Here is an 18,942-nt window from a genome sequence, read left to right on the forward strand (position 1 = left end):
GTGCCTGCACTTGGCTCGGTACGGTATGCCTATCATCTCCTTTATAGTTTACAGTGTCCTGTGAGGAAAGCACTGCTGTTGTCCCATTTTAGACACCTGCCCATGGTCTCAGAGCTATTATGGGAGGGTCTGATCAATCTGACCCCTAAGCTGCAGCTCTTAATCGTTATCTGTTGAGTAAATAATGAATTCTACCCTGAAGGAATTCTTGACCTAGTTGAGAAGGTAAGACACCCACATACACTAGCATAGGACAGAAAAGCCAGCAGGAAGTGCCAGGTGAGAGGTGCTGTTGGGAAGTTCAGGAGGACAGAAGACAGACCCAGTGGTGGGCAGATCAGCAAAGGGACCCTAAAATGCAGAGATCATGAGTAAGCTCTGCCCAGAGCTAGCACTGAGGTAATGCTTGTCCCCGGCTCCAGGAGGGGAACTGACAGCACCAGAGGACTGTGTGAGTAGCCATGGACATGGAGAACCAAGCCCTGAGCAGAGACCGGGACAATGAAAACCATGTGCAGAGACCTTCATATCATGCTGCAGTTGGTACTGAGAAACTGGGTCAGTTCCTTCATTATCCATGACCCTCCAGGAAGCCTTGCCCAGCACCCTCCAGTGTCGCACGTTATTAACAAGCCACCAGGCCCCAGGCTCCTTCTCTGGTCTGGCTGTCCCACTCCACAGTCTGCAGGGGCCTGAAGTATGACAACCACCTGCAGGGCTAGCACACCAATCATTCTCCAGAGGGCCCAGTCCTCCTGCTACAGCCCAGGAACACTCCCTTGAGCTGGATGAAGGTGCTTTATTTGTGCTGCTTCCCAAGGCTCACCTTGGAACCAAATGGAGAACTTAGCCAGCAGGTGCTGCCACCAGGACACTGGCCCAGGGCACTCCAACAGGCTCTGGGTTCCTGGCACCAGTGGGCATTTTTTTATCTCTGTTTGTCCAGATTACCACCTCTGGTTAGTGGTCAGCATTGGAAAACTGCCCTTCATGCAGAACACCGTTGCTTGCCCACTCCCTTGCTGCTGGCAGCCACCTTAGAGAGAGGAGGACACACTCCCTCCTCCATGCAGGAGTCTCAGGGAACCTCAACCACCGAAGCACCAGGTAAATTCTTTTGACCATTCCCCATGCTCTTTTCAAATCCTGTCCTCTCCTGAGTGATCCTGGAGGCCATCTGCCAAAACTTTAGCAAGTCATCTAGCAATGGGGCAATAGTCTTGGATGTGCCCAGGTGAGAAGAACTGAGGACACCAGACTCCTTCTGACATCTCCTGAGAAAGCAACGGGGATCTGCCAGGCAATAAAGCACCAGCTTCACTCTGCACCTGTCCTCCTCATTCCAGGGTGGCCCATCACTTCACATACACAGGTCAACCCTGCTGACCGCACCCTAAGGAGACGGGGCTGGAAAAGCAACACAGCCTCCTCCAAGCATGCCCCAGGGCACTTGAGATCAATTTTGGTTTTGGCATGGTGCAACCAATGACCAGAAGATGGCAGAGCCGGAATATGTCCTCTCCCGAGACAGAGCACAGCCTCACTGCCTGGCAGGTCAGGATTAAAGGAGATGACAATAGGGAAGGACCTAAGAGGGTCTAGAATTCTAAGAACAAGAGCCTGGGTGTGTGGAAGGAGGCCCCCCCAAGGCAGGGCAAGGGCCCTGCTCTGTGTCTACCACTGAGGGACTCCGAACAAGGTCAACCTAGCTGAGCCTCAGGTGTTTTGATTGCCAAATGGGAATAATGTTTACCTCAACATCTGTCTGTAAGATTAAATGGGTTATGTCAGCAAGTGCCTTGCACCCCACAAGGTGACTGGGAGAGAAATGCATTCTCTTGTGCTGTACTCACAAGTATCAGAGCAACTCAAGTACTAATTTTGTCCTTCAGTCTTCAAACAAAAGCACTTAGTTTAGATGAGTGGAGAGCAGCCACATCCCTATGCGTGCTTTTGCTACTCACTCCTCTTACACATGAGGGATTGGCTTCCTATGAACTCAAGATAAGGGTGGTGTAACTGTGACAGAAAACAGGGTCCTTCCCAGCTTGCCCTGGGATACACAACAGGCTTCCAGAAAACCTGACCACATAGTCAAACCTTCCAAGTTGTGTTCTTCCTGAGCTGCATCATAGATTTCCTCCAGACCAGAAGCAACCCTCAAAAGTGAGATAGTTCCATTATAAAGAGGGAGAGAAGGGTGGGGGGGAGCATGTTGGCAATAAGGGGGTTTTCCTTTTGAGATTACTGTTCTGAAAATATTGTTACTGTTTCACCTACAGGATAGCTGAAAATATTTTATTGGAGAAAGAGGGGATATTGGATGGGAACTCAAGAGAAGGAAGAGGCTATAACTGTTAATCGTAAGATGGCAAATGCAGAGCAGGTTCTCCCCTTGAACTCTATGACAAGGCAGACACCCTGGTATCTGAGATGCGGACATGCACAGGACAATGTGCATGGAGTCACCCAGGGGGCATGTTAAAACTCAAGATTACTGGGGCTCACCCCAAAGTTTCTGATTCAGTAGGTCTAGGTTGGGTCCCAAGAATGTGCATTTCACACAAATTCCTGAGAGATGCTGATGCAAATGGCCAGGGACCAAAGTTTGAGAACTGCTAGCTGGCATCATGGTTAAAAGAAGAGGGCTCCAAAGCCATTCTGCATAGGCTGGAACTACTAATTAGCCATGTGACTTTGGAGGAGTTGTTTAGCTTTCCTATAGATCCTGTTAGGAGGCCGATTCTGGGCCCAGGGTAGGGCCTGAGAGTCTACATTTCTAACAAGCTCCAATGGTGATGCAGGTGCAGGTCACACGTGGACCCGCATGGCTTTAAAGGATGGGAAGCACACCAGTTCAATCTAAGCTGGCCTCATTCTACAAGAGAAGAGGGAAGACTTTCTTTGATTACTTCCATGGGCCCAACAAAAGCTTGTCCTCCTTAACCTTCAGTCCCCAACAGCCTGCCACTCTGTTTCTCTCCACCATCTCCTTTGTGGAAGGGCTACAGGTCTGAGCCCCTTGCTCTCCTCTGGCCTGTAACAATCTTATTCTTTGTTGCAACAAAATATGCTTCACCATCCTGGAGGTGAAGTCTTAACAATATTTTTGGGATAATAACTTAAAAAAAAAATTTTATTATGTGGCTGGTTAAAAATAATTTTGAAAATAAAAGTTATCCTGAGACATAAAAACAAATCATCCTGAAGCAAAATACTGAAAAGGTCTCCTGAGTATTGTTCCTCCACAGTCCTAAAGGACATCTGTGCGATCCCTGCTTATTCAACCTGCTCCGCTCCCAGAAGCCCCTTTCCCTAGACTGTGGCTAAAGCCCCAGAAGCCCGACCAGGAACTCACTCCAGCCTTTGGCCCACCTATACTTCGCACCCTCCTCCTCCCTGTAAAGGGGCATCCCTATGATGGGGCCCTGAAGTGGCCTCCCTGGTGGTTTCAATGTCAGTCCCTGGGCTTTTCTTCTGGATTTCTAAGTTAAAAAAAAAAAAAAAAAAAAGTCCTTATTTCAAATCAGCATTTAATCATTTTTTTAAAATAAACACTGCTGACACAAAAACATGTTTTATTTAATAATGACTCATTTTCTTATCCATTAACTTATTAAAACCCAGCCACAATAAAACAACTGAAACTCTTAAAGCAGACTGCTATAATGCCACAAAGGAAAAACAAGGACATACCTGTAAAAGGGATAAATTTCAAAGACCAAAGGCCTTAATTAAGCTACGGAAAAGAGACACAAAATAATACGCATGGCTTGATGCCATTTACGTAGATCAGGAAAAGTGCCAAGCCAATTTTAGGTGACAGAACTCAGAAGAGTGGTCTCTGAGGAGGCAGGGGTCAGCCAGAAAGGGGTGTGGGGACATTCTAGGGAGCTGCAAAAGCTGCTTCTCGGGTGTTATGTGGGCATCAAATCACATTATCTGTGCACTCTAATACCTCAAATTTAAAAAATATACAAGAGGAAAGTAAAATCAGGACCATCAAGCCTGTTGACATTAACAGAGGAAGGATCAAATGTGAGAAAAGCACAGAATTTACCATCTTCCAAGCTGTCCAGGCTGTCCTGCCGCTCATGGGTGGGCTTCCTTTCTTCATCCCAGCAATCGTATTCAAAACATTCCTCTTCCCCTCCTACATCGCTCAGGGACATTGCTGAAGTTGCCCCAAAGCAGAAACATCGCCCTAAGGGGCCACCCTTGGGGAAGTTCTTGGACACCTGCCTGGAGGAGCCATCGGGGCCCAGGCCCAAGGGGCACAGGCTGGGCCCCAGCCTGGACAGTGGACATGCCCTGGCTCAGCTGGAGTGGAGGGGTGTGCATCACTCAGAGGACCCAGAAGTGGGTGGCTCTCACAAGCACGGAGGAGGGGCAGGGCGGGGCAAAGCACCTGTTGGAATGGGAATGCGCTGCTCTGCTGCGCACGCACTAAGGCGACCTTGCCAGGTGCCCACGGCCCAGCAGGGAACTAGCCAGGCAGGTACTGGAACCTGGCAAGTTCTCCGCCTCCAGATTCTTCTCCCTCCCTCCTGGGAGCAACAAGAATGGTAGCTTCCTGGAAGTTTCATAGCAACTGGATAGGAAAATACAAAACACACCGCAGCAGGTACACCTGTCTAAAGGCGGCGCACAAGCGGAGGAGTTGCCCTGGTGAAGGATTGCCCAACAGCCCTCGGATGAGAGATTTCCTGTGGGTGTGCTAGAGAATCTGACATCAATCTGACTGTGACAACCGCCTGCTGACAGCACTAATCAGGGGGAGGAAGTGATCCTTTTGATGTTTAGCAAAAAGGAAACAGTGCGGGAACTATTACCTATGTGAAACTGAATTCACCCTGGTCCATCTTTAGCAATAACACTGCATTTTCTCTTTCCTGGTCTGCATTTTATAAATCTCGCTCAGAGTAAATCTGTTTCCACAGATTCATAAAGATCCTTCCTAACTACTAGAGCGAGACAAGAAAAAAATCTAAAGCCTAACATCTCACAATGTTACCTGAGAAAGGAATCCACCATCTGTGTTATCTTTAAACCACTTCCTCCTTCCTGCCTGATTCCGCCTGTAAGAGTGAGCGTGGCTGGTTCTCACTCCACTGAAAGGTGGCCCCCAGTGCTGGCATCTCAGGGTGTCGCAGCTCATTCTGTAATGTCTGGGCTTCAGCCATCTCCCAGCTGCACTGAGACAGGTCTCCCTGACCCCAAAAGCTATACCAAGAGAACTATTCTACCTCGCTGGCAATTCAGGTAACCTTGCCAGGTAATCAAGAGGGAAAATTTTAGCAGAGGCAAGATAATCAAAAAGAATTCTCTGTACAAGGTCATGGACTGTCTCATTCAGCCTGGAATCCTTAGGGCTGAGGATTCTGCTTAGGTGGCTAAAAACATCTGCTAAATTGAATTGCTACCTCTATAGGATCATACACAAGTACCTCTAGATAGAAAACCAGACGATAATAAAAAGATTTTATTTAAAATTAAAACCCATCTAAAATGAAAATCTAAGTACACATGAATTTTCTGGTTAGATTTTTAGAACCTGAAAAATGATTGCTACATTTTATCCTGTTAAAGGCATGGTCTTCTTAGGGAAGAAAAAAGGAGGCACAGCAGAAAGAAATTGAGAGGCAGGGAGTTCAAAACTACACTTTGAAAAACTGTGTAAGATTTAAATACAACATTTACTTTAAAACACATTCAGAAGAAATTCTTGAATTTCATCAAATGTTATTGAATTGAGCTTGTTAATTAAATTCTAAAGATGGTGATATTATTGGAATCAGGTCTTCCAAATGGGAGAGTCGGTTATTCTGAACTCTGGGAAGGGAGACGGGGAGAATCTCCACCTGTGCATGATTCATTCAGCAAGTATCAGACTGACTATAGGGCGTGCAGAGTGCCAGGCTGGTCCAGAAAGCACACAAATGAAAACGGAAGGTGATTTCACACATTTGAAAATACTCCCTCCAGGGATTCTACTCATGATCGTGTTGTTTCTACTCAACTTTTAATTCAAATTGAGGGTATTCTTAACAAAGAATGTCCTTCCTTCCTTCCTTCCTTCCTTCCTTCCTTCCTTCCTTCCTTCCTTCCTTCCTCCCTCCCTCCCTCCCTCCCTTCTTCCTTCCTTCCTTCCTTCCTTCCTTCCTTTCTTTCTTTCTTTCTTTCTTTCTTCCAATTTATATCTATCTCAGCCACAATTAATATTTAGGACATGGCATTTAAAATTTTGCACCAGACTTTTAATTATGAAAATATTTAAATATACAGAATACTTTAAAGAATATTGCCATGAATACCTGTCTACCTCCACAAAAACTGAATAATGAACATTCTGCATTTCTTTGGATATAGCTGAAGTTACAGAAATGCTGACATTTTACCATAGCTGTCTCCTCTCTCTCTCTCTCTCTCTCTCTCTCTCTCTCTCTCCACTGAAACAAGGTCAATACCTAACTCAACCTTACTGAGCTCTTTCTCAGTTGTCCCAATAATATCCTTTATGGCAAAAGAACCCAAGATGGAGTGTTGCATTGAACTGACAGCTTCCATGAGCCTCCTTTAATCTGGGACCATTTCTGAGTCTCTGTTTCAAGGCGATGATATTTCTGAACATACAGGCCACTTGCTTTGTAGACTATCCCTCACTTTGAGTTGACCTGGTGTTTTCTTATGATAGACTGGGTTTATGAGCTTTCAGAAAGGCCCCCACAGAGAATCTATATCATGTACAACCATAAGAATGAGATTCTAATTAGAATAAGATACATTCCATATATGTATAATATGTCAAAATATACTGTCATGTGTATCTAAAAAGAACAACAACAACAAAAAAGATAGACCCCACAGAGGGGAGAACTTTCTCTTCGGTGCATCTTACCAGGAGGCACCTGCTGTTGGTCAGTCCCATCCCTGCCAGTGTCTACAGGGGCCACTTGGTTCAGGAGACATCTGCAAGTTTCTCCACCATCAAGATCATAGTTTCCTTCTCCAGTTAAAAAGCATCTGGCGGTGACATAAGTTGAGACCACCAGTTTTGATGATGCTTCCTGAAGCAGTTATTAGGATGAATGGCAAATGGTGAATGTCTCATTCCATGATTTCTGCATTTATTAGTTGGCTTTCGATGGCTGGTGATGATCTTTTGTCCACCACTCCCACTCTTTAGTCATCCATTTATCTAAACCACCTGATGCCCTTTCCCCTCCTCGTGTTCTCTGCAGCTCCCTCACATACCTCTTCTCTGGTCCCACAGAGCAGGGCTGGCCCATGACGGAGGGTCATCTCCCCTGGACTTGGCTTACGCCCTTTAAATAAATAAAAACAGCTGCCAACTCCCAAACTTCTGGGTTCTGGGCTCACTTAGCTCCTCTCATCAATTCCTTAGTCCTTGGCTTCTAGATCACAGGGAGGACATTATCTCTACCAAGGCAAGTGATAAAAGCTTACACTTATAAAACAGTTTCATTACAAAACTGTTTGCGTTTCATTCTTTAAAAAAAAAAAAAAAAAATCACCTGAACAGCCATTTATGAGAATGCAGTGTCTGGAAAGGTTAAAATCAACCTCCACCTCCCAGGGTGCATCACACGATACACACAAGACAAGAAACGGAGGTCTATTTCCACTATATGACACTCGGGAAAAGAAGGTGCAGAAAAATTAGAGAAATCGCCTCAAAACGCGGGTGACATTTTAGAAGTCACTGAAATCAAGCGAGTAACCCATGATCACCCTTACCTGTGGTCACGGACTTCCGCTGCGGAGTGAGAAGTCATCAGAGCAATATTTGCAACAATCCACCTGAGTTTCTTCTTTAGTAAAAATCACTGTAAACTAAAACTCATCTTTTGCTCCAACACCCAAATCTAAAACACTGTAAAAAGGGGCAGGGTGAGCGTGGATGGAGAATAGGTCTGATTATAGAGATAACACTCACAAGGAACAGGAAGTCACTGCACCTTGCCCAAAAAGCCATCTCCTTTCTCAAAGGTTTTTTTTTTTTTGTTGTTGTTTTTTGTTTTTTTTTTTTTTTTTTAAGGAGCTTAACAATTAGCACTATTTCTGAGAAAAGAAAATTAAGCACTAGCCTAGCTGGCTCGTCAAGGCTTAAAAAACAACATTCACTTTACATATGCAATTTCTCCTCTCCACAAAGGTGCCAACCAATGTGGCTCTTTCCCATTTTCCAGAGGGGGAATCTGGGTTTAGAAAGGCTTGCAGAGGTTCCAGGAAGTGCCTAAACCACATGCCACACAAAGCGCAGAACAGGCCTCAAATGCAGACTCCAGGCCAGGGTTCTTTCCACCACCCTACATTCTCCTGGAATAACTACAAAATGCAATCTGAGTCTTTAAGGATATGCACTTGAACCCAAGTCTTCTGAAAATAAAAAGGCTTCCACTCTTCATAAGCACACTCCCCGCAACCCCGGCCCAGGGTAAGATTCTGCAACTGACCTAAAGTATTATCTTCCAAACCCTGGTGCCTGGGGCTGCTCTCCACTCACTGGCAGTTTCCATGACATAAAGAATCACCCAAAGCATTCAGTTTTCTTAAGGTCTCTCCCAGTCTAAAGGGAGTCTGAGAATCTGATTTTTCAATAAGTGGATGATGTTCAATGATCTACCAAGCTTTAAAGGTCCTGCTCTATAGATAGGACATCAAATCTAAATAACTAGGAATGTTTGATCCCTGAGTTTAAAATATAAGTGTGTGCAAATCGTGCAAAGGCTACTGCTATCCGTACTGTGTTGGTGGCTGGCCACTTTGAATCTCTAAAAATTACTTTAAGGTACTAAGCAATCAGCCTCTTCCATTTCTTATTATTTTAAGTCCCTGCTCTATGCCTGTTAGTCTTACCAGGAGCTGGGGGCACAGAGATGGGTGCAAGACCACCACAACTAAAACTGATAAAGGGGATGAACTCCCCTGGACCTCAGAGATCAGAGAGAACAGCAGCCACCTCTTAATTCCAACTTTTATAGTCCTAATTGTCCTGCAAAATCTCTATTCTCATGCATACACATTACTTTTTCAGTGCTAACATTGCAATTCAAGTGTGAGTCAGTAACTCTGAAATAAATGATGAGTTTACATCTTCTTCAAAACATTTTAGTTACCTTTGGTTATCAGTATGTAAAGTTTCTCAGAAGTTTCACTCCACACTGAGTTTACCAAATGATAGGAGGTATAAAGCAATGCTGTGTGTCTACTGATTTGCAATTAAAAAGATAAACAAAGGCAAATACTACTTCTAGGACAACCTGCCTACAACCAGGAAAGAACCCAATAATTCGAAATGTATAAACAAATAACCACAAAATTAGAAGACACACAAAATTCCCCTTTTGTGGGTTTCCTAAACCAGATCATTTCTGGCTTTCAATTTCTTTTATCCTATTTTGCTACCTATCTTTAAATGGGATTTGAAAATGTCAGTTGTCCCTATAAATTTTGTCCCAACAATTCTCTCCCCTTTACCCAACAATGGGATAGAGCTCAAGAGCAAGTGTTTTTGTTCAACACACATTCAGACAGTAACAGTAATCGATATCTATTAATCCCTGGATGGATGAGCCTTTGCTTCCATTTTCCTTTGCTCTTGCAAAAGGAGAGGTCAGGGTGCCTCGAGGCCAAAAGATGCCACTGAGGAACTGCTAGGTAAGAAAATCCTTCTGATGAACATCCAGAGCAGAGCAGGCCTCCTCTCACCCTCCAGACTGGCCATGGCTAGTGACTGGCTTTATTTCAGTGTGTCAAGAGCACAGTGTAGTACTGGGTCCAGATATGAAGAAACCTTCTCCCCGACTCCGACAGGCTTCACAGCCACACCCAGCTCACCCACAGGTCAATGACAGGCATTCCACTAGAACCAACACTCCCTGAGCCAATGGGACACTGAGAATGTATTTAATCACTTACCTTAAAAACTTATGGAACAAGGCCCTGGGTTCGATCCCCAGCACCCAAAAAAAAAAAAAAGCTCATGGAAGATTCAAATCATCAAGGTCTAGAAGGGGTCAATGATAGCTTCCAAAAAGAAGCATCTCTGTAACTGCCTTTTGGAGTTATAATTGTCTCTTGGGAATCTGCTTCAAAAATTAACAACCCCCGCCTGACACACACACACACACAAAAGAAGAATTTATTCACCCTTTCTTCTCAAGACCCTGGAAACTATCCACCATTCTCATTACTCAAGATATTTGAAGATGCACACAAACCCAACGTGACAGCATCTTCATGTAATGCTGGGGAACAGTGGTAAAGTTTCTCAGCACATTTATATAGATGCCCTGAGAAAGCCTCTGGGCCTCTCTCCTATAGTCCACAGTCAGGGCAAAAATCTGCAGATAAGAGATCATTATGCAGTTCTTGGGCTAACTAGGCCAACTCCCAGCCTGTTACATCATTCAGGTTAATCAAATGTAGTCATGGCTGGAGCAATCTGAAACTTCCGATTCAATTAAAAAGCAGTTATCTTACCTATTAAAGGCTCATGTGGGGTTGAGAACATATCATCACTGGGGAACAGACCCTCAGAGCAAACCTCTTAATTGTGTCTCTCGTAAAGGCTTTTGGTTTAAGGATCATTTTAAAGAAAAAAGTTCAAGAGGACAGATTAACCATGCAACATACATGCCAATGCCCAACACCATGGGAGGCGAGATCCCCTCCCTGTCATCCCTCTCTGTGTTATTGTCCCCGTGCCTGAAACCTCCTGAGACCCGTCCAGCCATACAACTTGGCCTCCCCGCAGCCTCCTCTGGAATGTGCCACACCCTCTCTGCACAAACCGAGACAGTGACAGGACACAGTCTCTGCCTGCCCACCCCAGCACTTTCCCACCCCAATTTCTGTTGGACCCAACTTGCAAAATTCATTTGAGTCACCTGCAAAGTGGAAGCTATTTTCACCTTTCCCCCAGCCTCCCCAGTGGCCCCAGACCTGGACTCAGGAAAGGGCAGATTCTTCCAGGCCTGCTGTTGACAGTCCAGGAAGCCACCTCCGGTCCAGTCTCTATTTCCCTAACCCCTCTGACAGCACAAACCACAGCAAACACATTTCTACTTGCACACCACACATACACCAACAACACACTCACGTCTTACACCAGAGGATTCAATCCATTAGAAGTACACTGCTTGCAAGCCCAGTACGCCAAAGCCATCTCTCACTTCTAAGCAAATAAATGTACATACTGCAAAGGAGTCTCCCACTGTTAAAAGCCCTGCCCACCTGCCATCTCCCCCACCACGGCTTCAAAACTGTCAGAGCCATGCATGCCTGCTGGTGGTGCTAGTTCCAGTATCCCCCACTTCTGCCCATCTCCCCAGAAAGGTTTCAGGAACCCCTCTTGGAGAGACAATGCCCCCACACATCCCTGATCTGGTTTTCAGGGGCCATGATTACCGTCTGAGCATTCTTCATAATACCAGTCTAGTTCATAATAATCCGCTTCGATAAATTTCTGCATAGTCAGTATTCTTGCAGAGGGAGGAACGGACTTCACAGCACCATCGACATCAAGTGAAACGCTGCCATGCCTCCCTGCCCTTCCAGAACACTGGGCAGAAGAGCATCCCGAGACACACCAGGATTAGGCTGTGCATTCTTAATGACAGTCTGGAGCCAAAGCAGAAAACGAGAAGCGGAAAGAAAAATTCTATGGGAGACAGGGAGAGGGAGCTGGGGAAGCAGAGAAGGAGGCAATTTGCAGAGCGATCGAGACCCTGGCAGCCCTGCTAATAAAGCGGCACTGGACAGCAGCCCTGAATGGGAGTAGCCAGAATCATCCTATCCAGACGCCCGGAGGGTGACGTCAGGGACACACACCACCACCCAGCAGTCTCACTCAAGCCTCGCCTCCTGCTCACCACTCATCTTTCAATCTAACCGTTGCCATAGAAACTGGCCGGCTCTGAAAAATGATGCAGAGATGAAGGAAATGTCTTCCAAGGATGTTGAGAGCAGAGGCTGAGAGGTGCCACACAGGGAAAGAAAGGGTAGAGGTGGTGGGGAGGCTGAGCATCATCATTGCCTCCAGCAAACATAAGCACACTCATTAGCTCAATTCTGGGCTACTACAGCAAGTATTTTCTGCATTTGGAAAATGCCACCTTTTATAATTTGCAAACCATACTTTTGGTTTTCTTTCCTCAAACTGGCTTAAAACATTAAACAGCTCTTAACATTTGTGACTACCACCTAAAGGAAATGTAAATTCCTCAGAAAATGGTACCATTTCACTTAGAGTACTATTCTGTGTTTGTGCCTTTGCTCAAACTTCTGAGAAAATAGCAAACAACATGCAAACAGAGGAGAACGCCATTAGAGAGGGCTCAGACAGTACAATATCCTGCTTCAGGGACACTGATGCATGTAATCAAAATACAAAAATGCACATGGGAAAGAGCAACCCACCTGCAGGAAGGTGGTTGCCTCTGGGAAAGGAGTGAGGGAATGGGCTTTGAAACCAGTCTTATAAATAAATGCATTTGTGATGCTTTATTTCCTTGAAAAATAGTTAACATCTATTAGTTCTAAATGTTTGACATGTTCCAAACGCCTCGTAATAAAAATGAAACACCAGAGTATTCAACAGATTTTAGACTTCTTATAGGTTGAACTCCAACCCTCAATATTTCATATTCAACATTTGGAGTTAGATAATGCTTTGTGGTAGAAGGCTGTCCTTGGCACTTACAGTATACTTTATAATATCTCTGACCTCCGCCTGCTAAATGCCAGTAGCTTCACTCTCCAACTCACAAATGTCACAACCAAACATGTTTAAAGACATTGCCAAATGTCCTCTGGATGCAAACCATCTGGCTGAAAACCCTGCCCTAAACCAAACTATGTATTCTCTTCACTGGCCCAGTACTATATCCCTGTTGGTGTCTACAGCAGCATACAGTCGTCCTTGGTACCCACAGGGGATTAGTCCCAGATCCCCATGGATACCAAAAATTCTTAGACGCTCAACTTGCTCACATAAAGCAGTACAGTATTTGCATATAACCCCCATGCACCTCCTCCTACACTTTAAATTATCTCTAGACTACTTAAAATAGTGAATACAATATAAATGGTTTTTAAGTAGTTATTATAGTACATTGTTTAGGGACTAATGATAAGAATAAAAGTCTGTACATGACACAATTTTTTTCAAATATTTTCAACCCACAGTTGGCTAAATATGCAGATGTAGAACCCACAGATATATATGTGTGTGTGTCTATGTGTTGTGTGTGGTATATAATATATATAAATAATTATGTGCTAAGTATATATATATATATATGTGTGTGTGTGTGTGTGTGTGTGTGTGTGTGTGTGTATGTGTGTGTGTATAGTAAAAAAAAAAAAAAAACTAAGAGGGAAAACTATATTATACACACACTATTCATAGAGACATAGAGTCTTAGAATCTACTCTTGTACAAATCTACCTAACCCTCCTAAATCACAGAAAGCTAAGACGCCTGTAATGCTGTCTTATAAGGTCCCCAAGGTTGGCTGCCTAGCCCCTGCCTCCGTTCCAGAGGGCTCCCATCACTCTGGGTGCCCACTCCTCCCTTCAGGGCCATGCTGATTTCTCACTTGCCACGCAGCTGACTGAGTCCAGGTGGCCGAGGCTTTATGGAGTATCCTGTCCACTTGAGGGGCTGCAGGATTCCTATCCCTTTACCACTATCAACTAGCAAAGCCTCCTCAAGTACCAGAAGGGAAAAGAGAAGTGAAGGCAGGGGCTCCAGCCATAAGCAGATGAGGAACCACCCATGTATGAACAGAGGACCACCCATGACAGTGGTGAATCTTGGCTCAAGTTGTTAGCAGTTTTTTGGAAAAGCTTAGAAAATATAGGGACAAAGGAATGGCACCATTCCTGCCAAGTTGTGTCCCCCAGTTGTCGCCCACACTCAGGAGGCCAGCTGCTGCTCTGGCATCCACTACTCAACTCCAAACTCTGCCTGATCAAAGTGGAAACCAGACCCCACAGCCTGCCATATTTACTTCAATGGCTCTCTCTGACCCCAGCTCTTGGAGACACATTGTAAGGTTTCTAGGACATCAGACCATTTAAAGTCAGCGATGATTTTAATCCCCCATAACTGCCCATTACCTGAACACATCTCTTCTCTCCCGCTGATCCTTCACCACCTCTCCCCTGGCAATGATGGCACTCCTTAACATCCCCACCTCAAACCACTGGCTGCCACTCTCAAGTGCCATTCCTCAGGACAGGAGGGCACGAGCTGGTGCCCTGAGGTTTTCCAAGGTTTGCTTAAACAAAATTTCTGAAAAGATGATGACAGGCCTCACAAATAAACAAATCTCCAGTTAAGTCTCCTCCCAAATCAGCACATTCAACAGGTTCGATCCCTTATGTCTGGGAAGGAAGATCCAAAATCAATTTGGAAAGTGAAAACCGAATAAAGTAACAAGAAATACACACTCCTCAAAGCATCCTATGAAAATCAGATGAGGCCTTGGCACGTTGACCTTACCACGCCATGAATTTCTTTAATATTTTATTTATCACCCATTACCCATAAAAACAAATAAAGATGATGGAAGGGTGGACCGATGGATGACAGTGTAATTTCACAGTTAAGAGAGTAGGGTTTGGGGGTCAGATGACCTAAGGTTTGGTTCAGGCTTCTCCATCAACATCTCCACAACCTTGTTAGACACATCAGTCTCATCTGCTAAATGGGGATGATTACAGTACGTGCTGCAGAGACAGGGTGAGGCTTCAATTAATTAATGCATACAGAGCACTTAGCATGGGGTCTGAGACAAAGCAAGCTGCAATAAATGTTAGTTGTGATCATCTTTGTCACTCTAATTATTTAAAAAAGGAAATAAGCCAGTATAAGCAATTAAAAAGAGAATACAAATTTCTAGCTATAATTAGGGAAATGGAGAGAAACACTATTTATAAGGTTTTTCCCAGCATATTTAATTCAAAGGCATTAAATTCATGAGCAGAGTAGGAAGGATGTGTGGGGGGGTGCTGTTTCTAAACAGTAACACATTCTTTTTTTTTTTTAACTGATTTTTTAGCTTTATTTTATTCATTTATTTTTATGTGGTGCTGAGGATCAAACCCAATACGTCACCTGTGCTAAACAAGTGGCTCTACAACTGAGTCACAAACCCAGCCCAGTAACACATTCTTGATCAAAATTTATACCAAAGGCAGGGTTTGGTGGTACACACCTGTAATCCCAGTGGTTTGGGAGGCTGAGGCAGGAGGATGGGACTGTGAGTTCAAAGCCAGTCTCAGTGATTTATCGAGGCCCTAAGCAATTCAGTGGAGACCCTGTCTCTAAATATAACACAAAAAGGGCTGGGGATATGGCTCAGTGGTTAAGCACCCCCAAGTTCAATCCCCACTATGGTGTCAGGATGGGATGTGGGACTTTACCAAGTCCAAAGATTGCACATTCCCCATTTGCTTTTCAAGAAAATGGTTAGGAAACAAAACAAATGTATAATAAACCAAGGAAAACAGCATCACTTCCGGGTCAATTTTATGGGCCTTGAGCAATTCTGAAGTGAATGTCTACATCAAAATTTCCATTTTATAGGCTCAGAAGGAGAAAATAATCCATCCACAGCTCTGTGGAGATGATTCCAACATTAAAATCCAGGTGTATTTGGCTGCAAATCCACACCAATAACCCCAATACTCCTGAGGCCTCCCTTGGCCCAGGTCTGGACAGCCTCCTCCCAAATGTGACCCTGCACTTCCCCAAAGACACCTGTACTAGACAAGTTCCAGGAGCAGTCCCAGAGAAGCCTTGCTGCCACCTGGCCTGCCACCTCTCAGTCCCACTCTCAACCACACCATTTAGAAGTGCCAGCTGCAACCCAGGCATTCAGTACCTTACATCCCACTCAATCCACAGGCCCCTGCAACCAACTCACTCCCCGACATGCAGACAAGGACAAGGCCTCAGGTGGGTTAATCGCTTGCCCAGGATCACACAGCAAATACCAGGTGCATCTAATATAGGCCAGGTACACAGCCCACCACCTGAGTCTTGCCACCTCCTTAATAAATGATTGAGAAAACATCTAAGGATGATTCACAAATGAAAGAGGAGAAAGAGAAGAGGTATGATTATCTCAGAGAAAACAATTTGAAAAAAGTTTAAGAACAAAATAAAAAATTATCAGAAAAGCGAGAGTGAAATTGCAAAACGTCAATGTGGCTTTGTGATGTTAAGAAGAAATACCAAGTTGGATATGGTGGTGTCTGTAATCTCAGCTACTCAGGAGGCTGAGGCAGGAGCATCACAAGTTCAAGACGAGCACATACAACTTAGTGAGCTCCTGTCTCAGAATAAAATAGGGAAGGCTGTGGGTGTAGCTCAGTGGCAGCATATCCCTGGGTTCAATCGCCAGCACTGAGGAGGAAGGAAGGAATATTATTTCTAGCTCTGTTGCCCAAGTAGCACAGTATGCCCCACCACCCATCACCAGCATGCCAACGAGATTTGGGTTAGACTTTACCAGAGCTCTCTGGAGAGCTGCTGAAATTTCGTATCTTGGGACAGGGAAATACCAAGATAGGCCTGCAATACCAGGTTTTGAGAAAGCAAAGTCCATTCCCAAAAAGTCTGAGTGGAAGTGAAAAAGCCACTTTAAGAGGAGACAGTTTAAGAGGAAAATTGCAGGCCAAGTGGTGACAATTTGAATATGAAAAAAAAAGACGAGGACGATAACTAATTATAGCTAAAGGGAACAAGTTGAGTCTGTAAAGGCCACAAATCCAAAATGAATATCAAGACGAAAGAGCAACCAAATGAACAAGGCAACCGAAATATAAAGGAAAGGAGTCTATAATAGGAAATTAGTTTTCTAATCCATTTTAGGAAGTCGAGTAGGTATGTATGACTGCTCTGCTTCTGCCACTATTTTCTCCAAAGCATCGTAGGATCGTGTCTGAGGAGGGTGGCTATGAATAAGCCAACCCAATGTGGAACGAGGAGGCAGGTACCACCGACAGACAGGCCTCGCATGGTGGGGACAAAGTACATCCAGGTGGGAGGAGGATCAAAGCCAGGACTGGATTATCCAGAAGGCTCCAGAGGAGAGCCAACTGCCTGCACAGGGCCCCAGATTCCTGAGAAATAAAAGCTCAATAGGACCCTATCAACTGTAATAGTGAAACACTGACCCACCTCGTGATTGTAGACATGTCCCAGATGGATGCTTCATGAGGATGGGACCAAGCTTTATGTCACAGTAACCAAAGGTAAAGAAATGATCATCTCAGAAGGAAGGTCCAGGTTGAAAGTGGAAGACCCTCTAAAGGTATGTCCACCTGGAAGTTGTGCCTATGTGCAAAGGGGCTCTGTGGGTATGATCAAATTGGAGGTCTCAAGATGGCATCATCCTAAACTGAGGTGGACCTTAAATCCAATGGGAGGTATCCTTAGAAGAGAAGGAGAAAAGACACACAGAGGAGAAGGTAACCTGAAGACAAAAGCAAAACTGAATGCAGACCACAGAGGCACACACCTGTAATTCCAGCAACTCAGGAGGCTGAGGCAGGAGGACCACGAGTTCCGGGTCAGCCTTAGCAAGGCCCCATGCAACTTAGCAAGAGCTTGTCTCAAAATAAAATTTAAAAGAGCTGGGGATATAGCTCAGTGGTAGCGTGCCCTTGGATTCACTCTCCAGTACAGTAGGGGAGAGAAGATTAGAATAATGCACCTACAACCAAGGAATTGACAAGGACCACCAGTGGCCACCAGAAAGTGGAAAGTGGCACAGATTCTCTCCTTTGAAGTTCAGAGCATCCCAAAGGAACATGTTGATAAGTTGATTCTGGGCTTCTGGCCTGCAGTGCTATGAGAGAATAAATTTCTACTGTTTTATGCCACCAGGTTGATAGTCATTTGCTATGGCAGTCCTGGAAAACCACTGTAACTACTCTGAGATGGTGTTTTCTTTAATGTCTGTGAAGGTCGCTAGATCCCTGGAAAAACAGAAACGAGGTTCAGAAGTCACCAAGAAACAAATCAAACCCACAGCACCAATGCTTAAGTGGAAGTGTCGGACATTTTGCGGCAAAACCATGCTGGGGGTGTCCTGAGGCCCCTCTGCAACACACTCTCAGTCTCCAGTGCTCCCCTCCAGAAAGCACAGCTACTTCGACCTCACACAAGGGCAGCCTGGAGGCTAAGACAGACAAGGACAGCCCAAAGGGGGACATAGGGCGTGCATGAAACACAGCCTTGCAAGCAGGCCTTCTCTCACTTGCTTCAGAAAACTAACTAAGCAGGATGCTTCTGCATGGTTCTGAGCTTTATTTTTTAAAATGCTGCTGCCACTGCCAGTCACTGAGCACCCACGGCAGAAGGCAGGCTGTTAGGAAACAGCTTGCTGTCAGCTACCCCTCCCAAGCATCTCCCCTCACTCCAGGCACAGGCACCCCCACTGAGAGGGAAGGTGGGGAACAAAGCCTGGCTTTTACAAAAGCATCCTCCAGCAGGGAGAAGGCCTTCAGCAAGCACTGCCTGGCACCGTGAATCCCAGTGCGGTCCCCATTAACGCCAACCCTACACCTGAGGAGGACAGAGAGAAGAAACGGTTGGCATGCCTTGTGACATCAGTATAACCTGCACTGTTCTGAGTCTGCCCCCCATCAGCCTGGGAGGGCTGGATGAGAAACCTCACTCCTGTGGCCAACAGGTCACGCAGCAGATGCCTCGGGCTTCACAGCAAACAAACCAGAAGCTCAAACAGCCCCAAATTCCATTCCTGCCAAAACTCGGGCTGAACCACAGTAGCCTGTGCCCATCACCAGGAGGAGCGGATGGGGTGAGAGCTGAGCTGTCAATTTCCCACCTGAGCCTGCTCCAGTTTTGTCTTAGACATGCTGAATTAACATGAAAAGGAA

The 18,942-nt window shown here is 45.2% G+C and overlaps 1 protein-coding gene across 11 annotated transcripts in view; it reads right to left on the reverse strand.

Annotated features, from left to right (window-relative positions):
- The window catches only part of TRAK1 (trafficking kinesin protein 1), a 109,788-nt gene that overhangs the window by 51,990 nt on the left and 38,856 nt on the right, over nt 1–18,942 (reverse strand). Inside the window, exon 1 of one of the 11 annotated variants that reach the window (XM_079114129.1) lies at nt 11,434–11,766. The exons of 6 other annotated variants lie outside the window; for them this stretch is intronic. In XM_079114129.1, the coding sequence (XP_078970255.1) occupies nt 11,434–11,497 (64 nt within the window). In that variant the 5' untranslated portion in view covers nt 11,498–11,766. Of the gene's footprint in view, nt 1–4,060; nt 5,735–11,433; nt 11,767–18,942 lie in introns of those variants that run through there. 4 more of the 11 variants (XM_079114132.1, XM_079114133.1, XM_079114127.1 and 1 more) reach the window with 4 other exon arrangements.

This window comes from Sciurus vulgaris, assembly GCF_902686455.1.
Source record: "Sciurus vulgaris genome assembly, chromosome: 16".
Taxonomy (NCBI): Eukaryota; Metazoa; Chordata; class Mammalia; order Rodentia; family Sciuridae; genus Sciurus; species Sciurus vulgaris.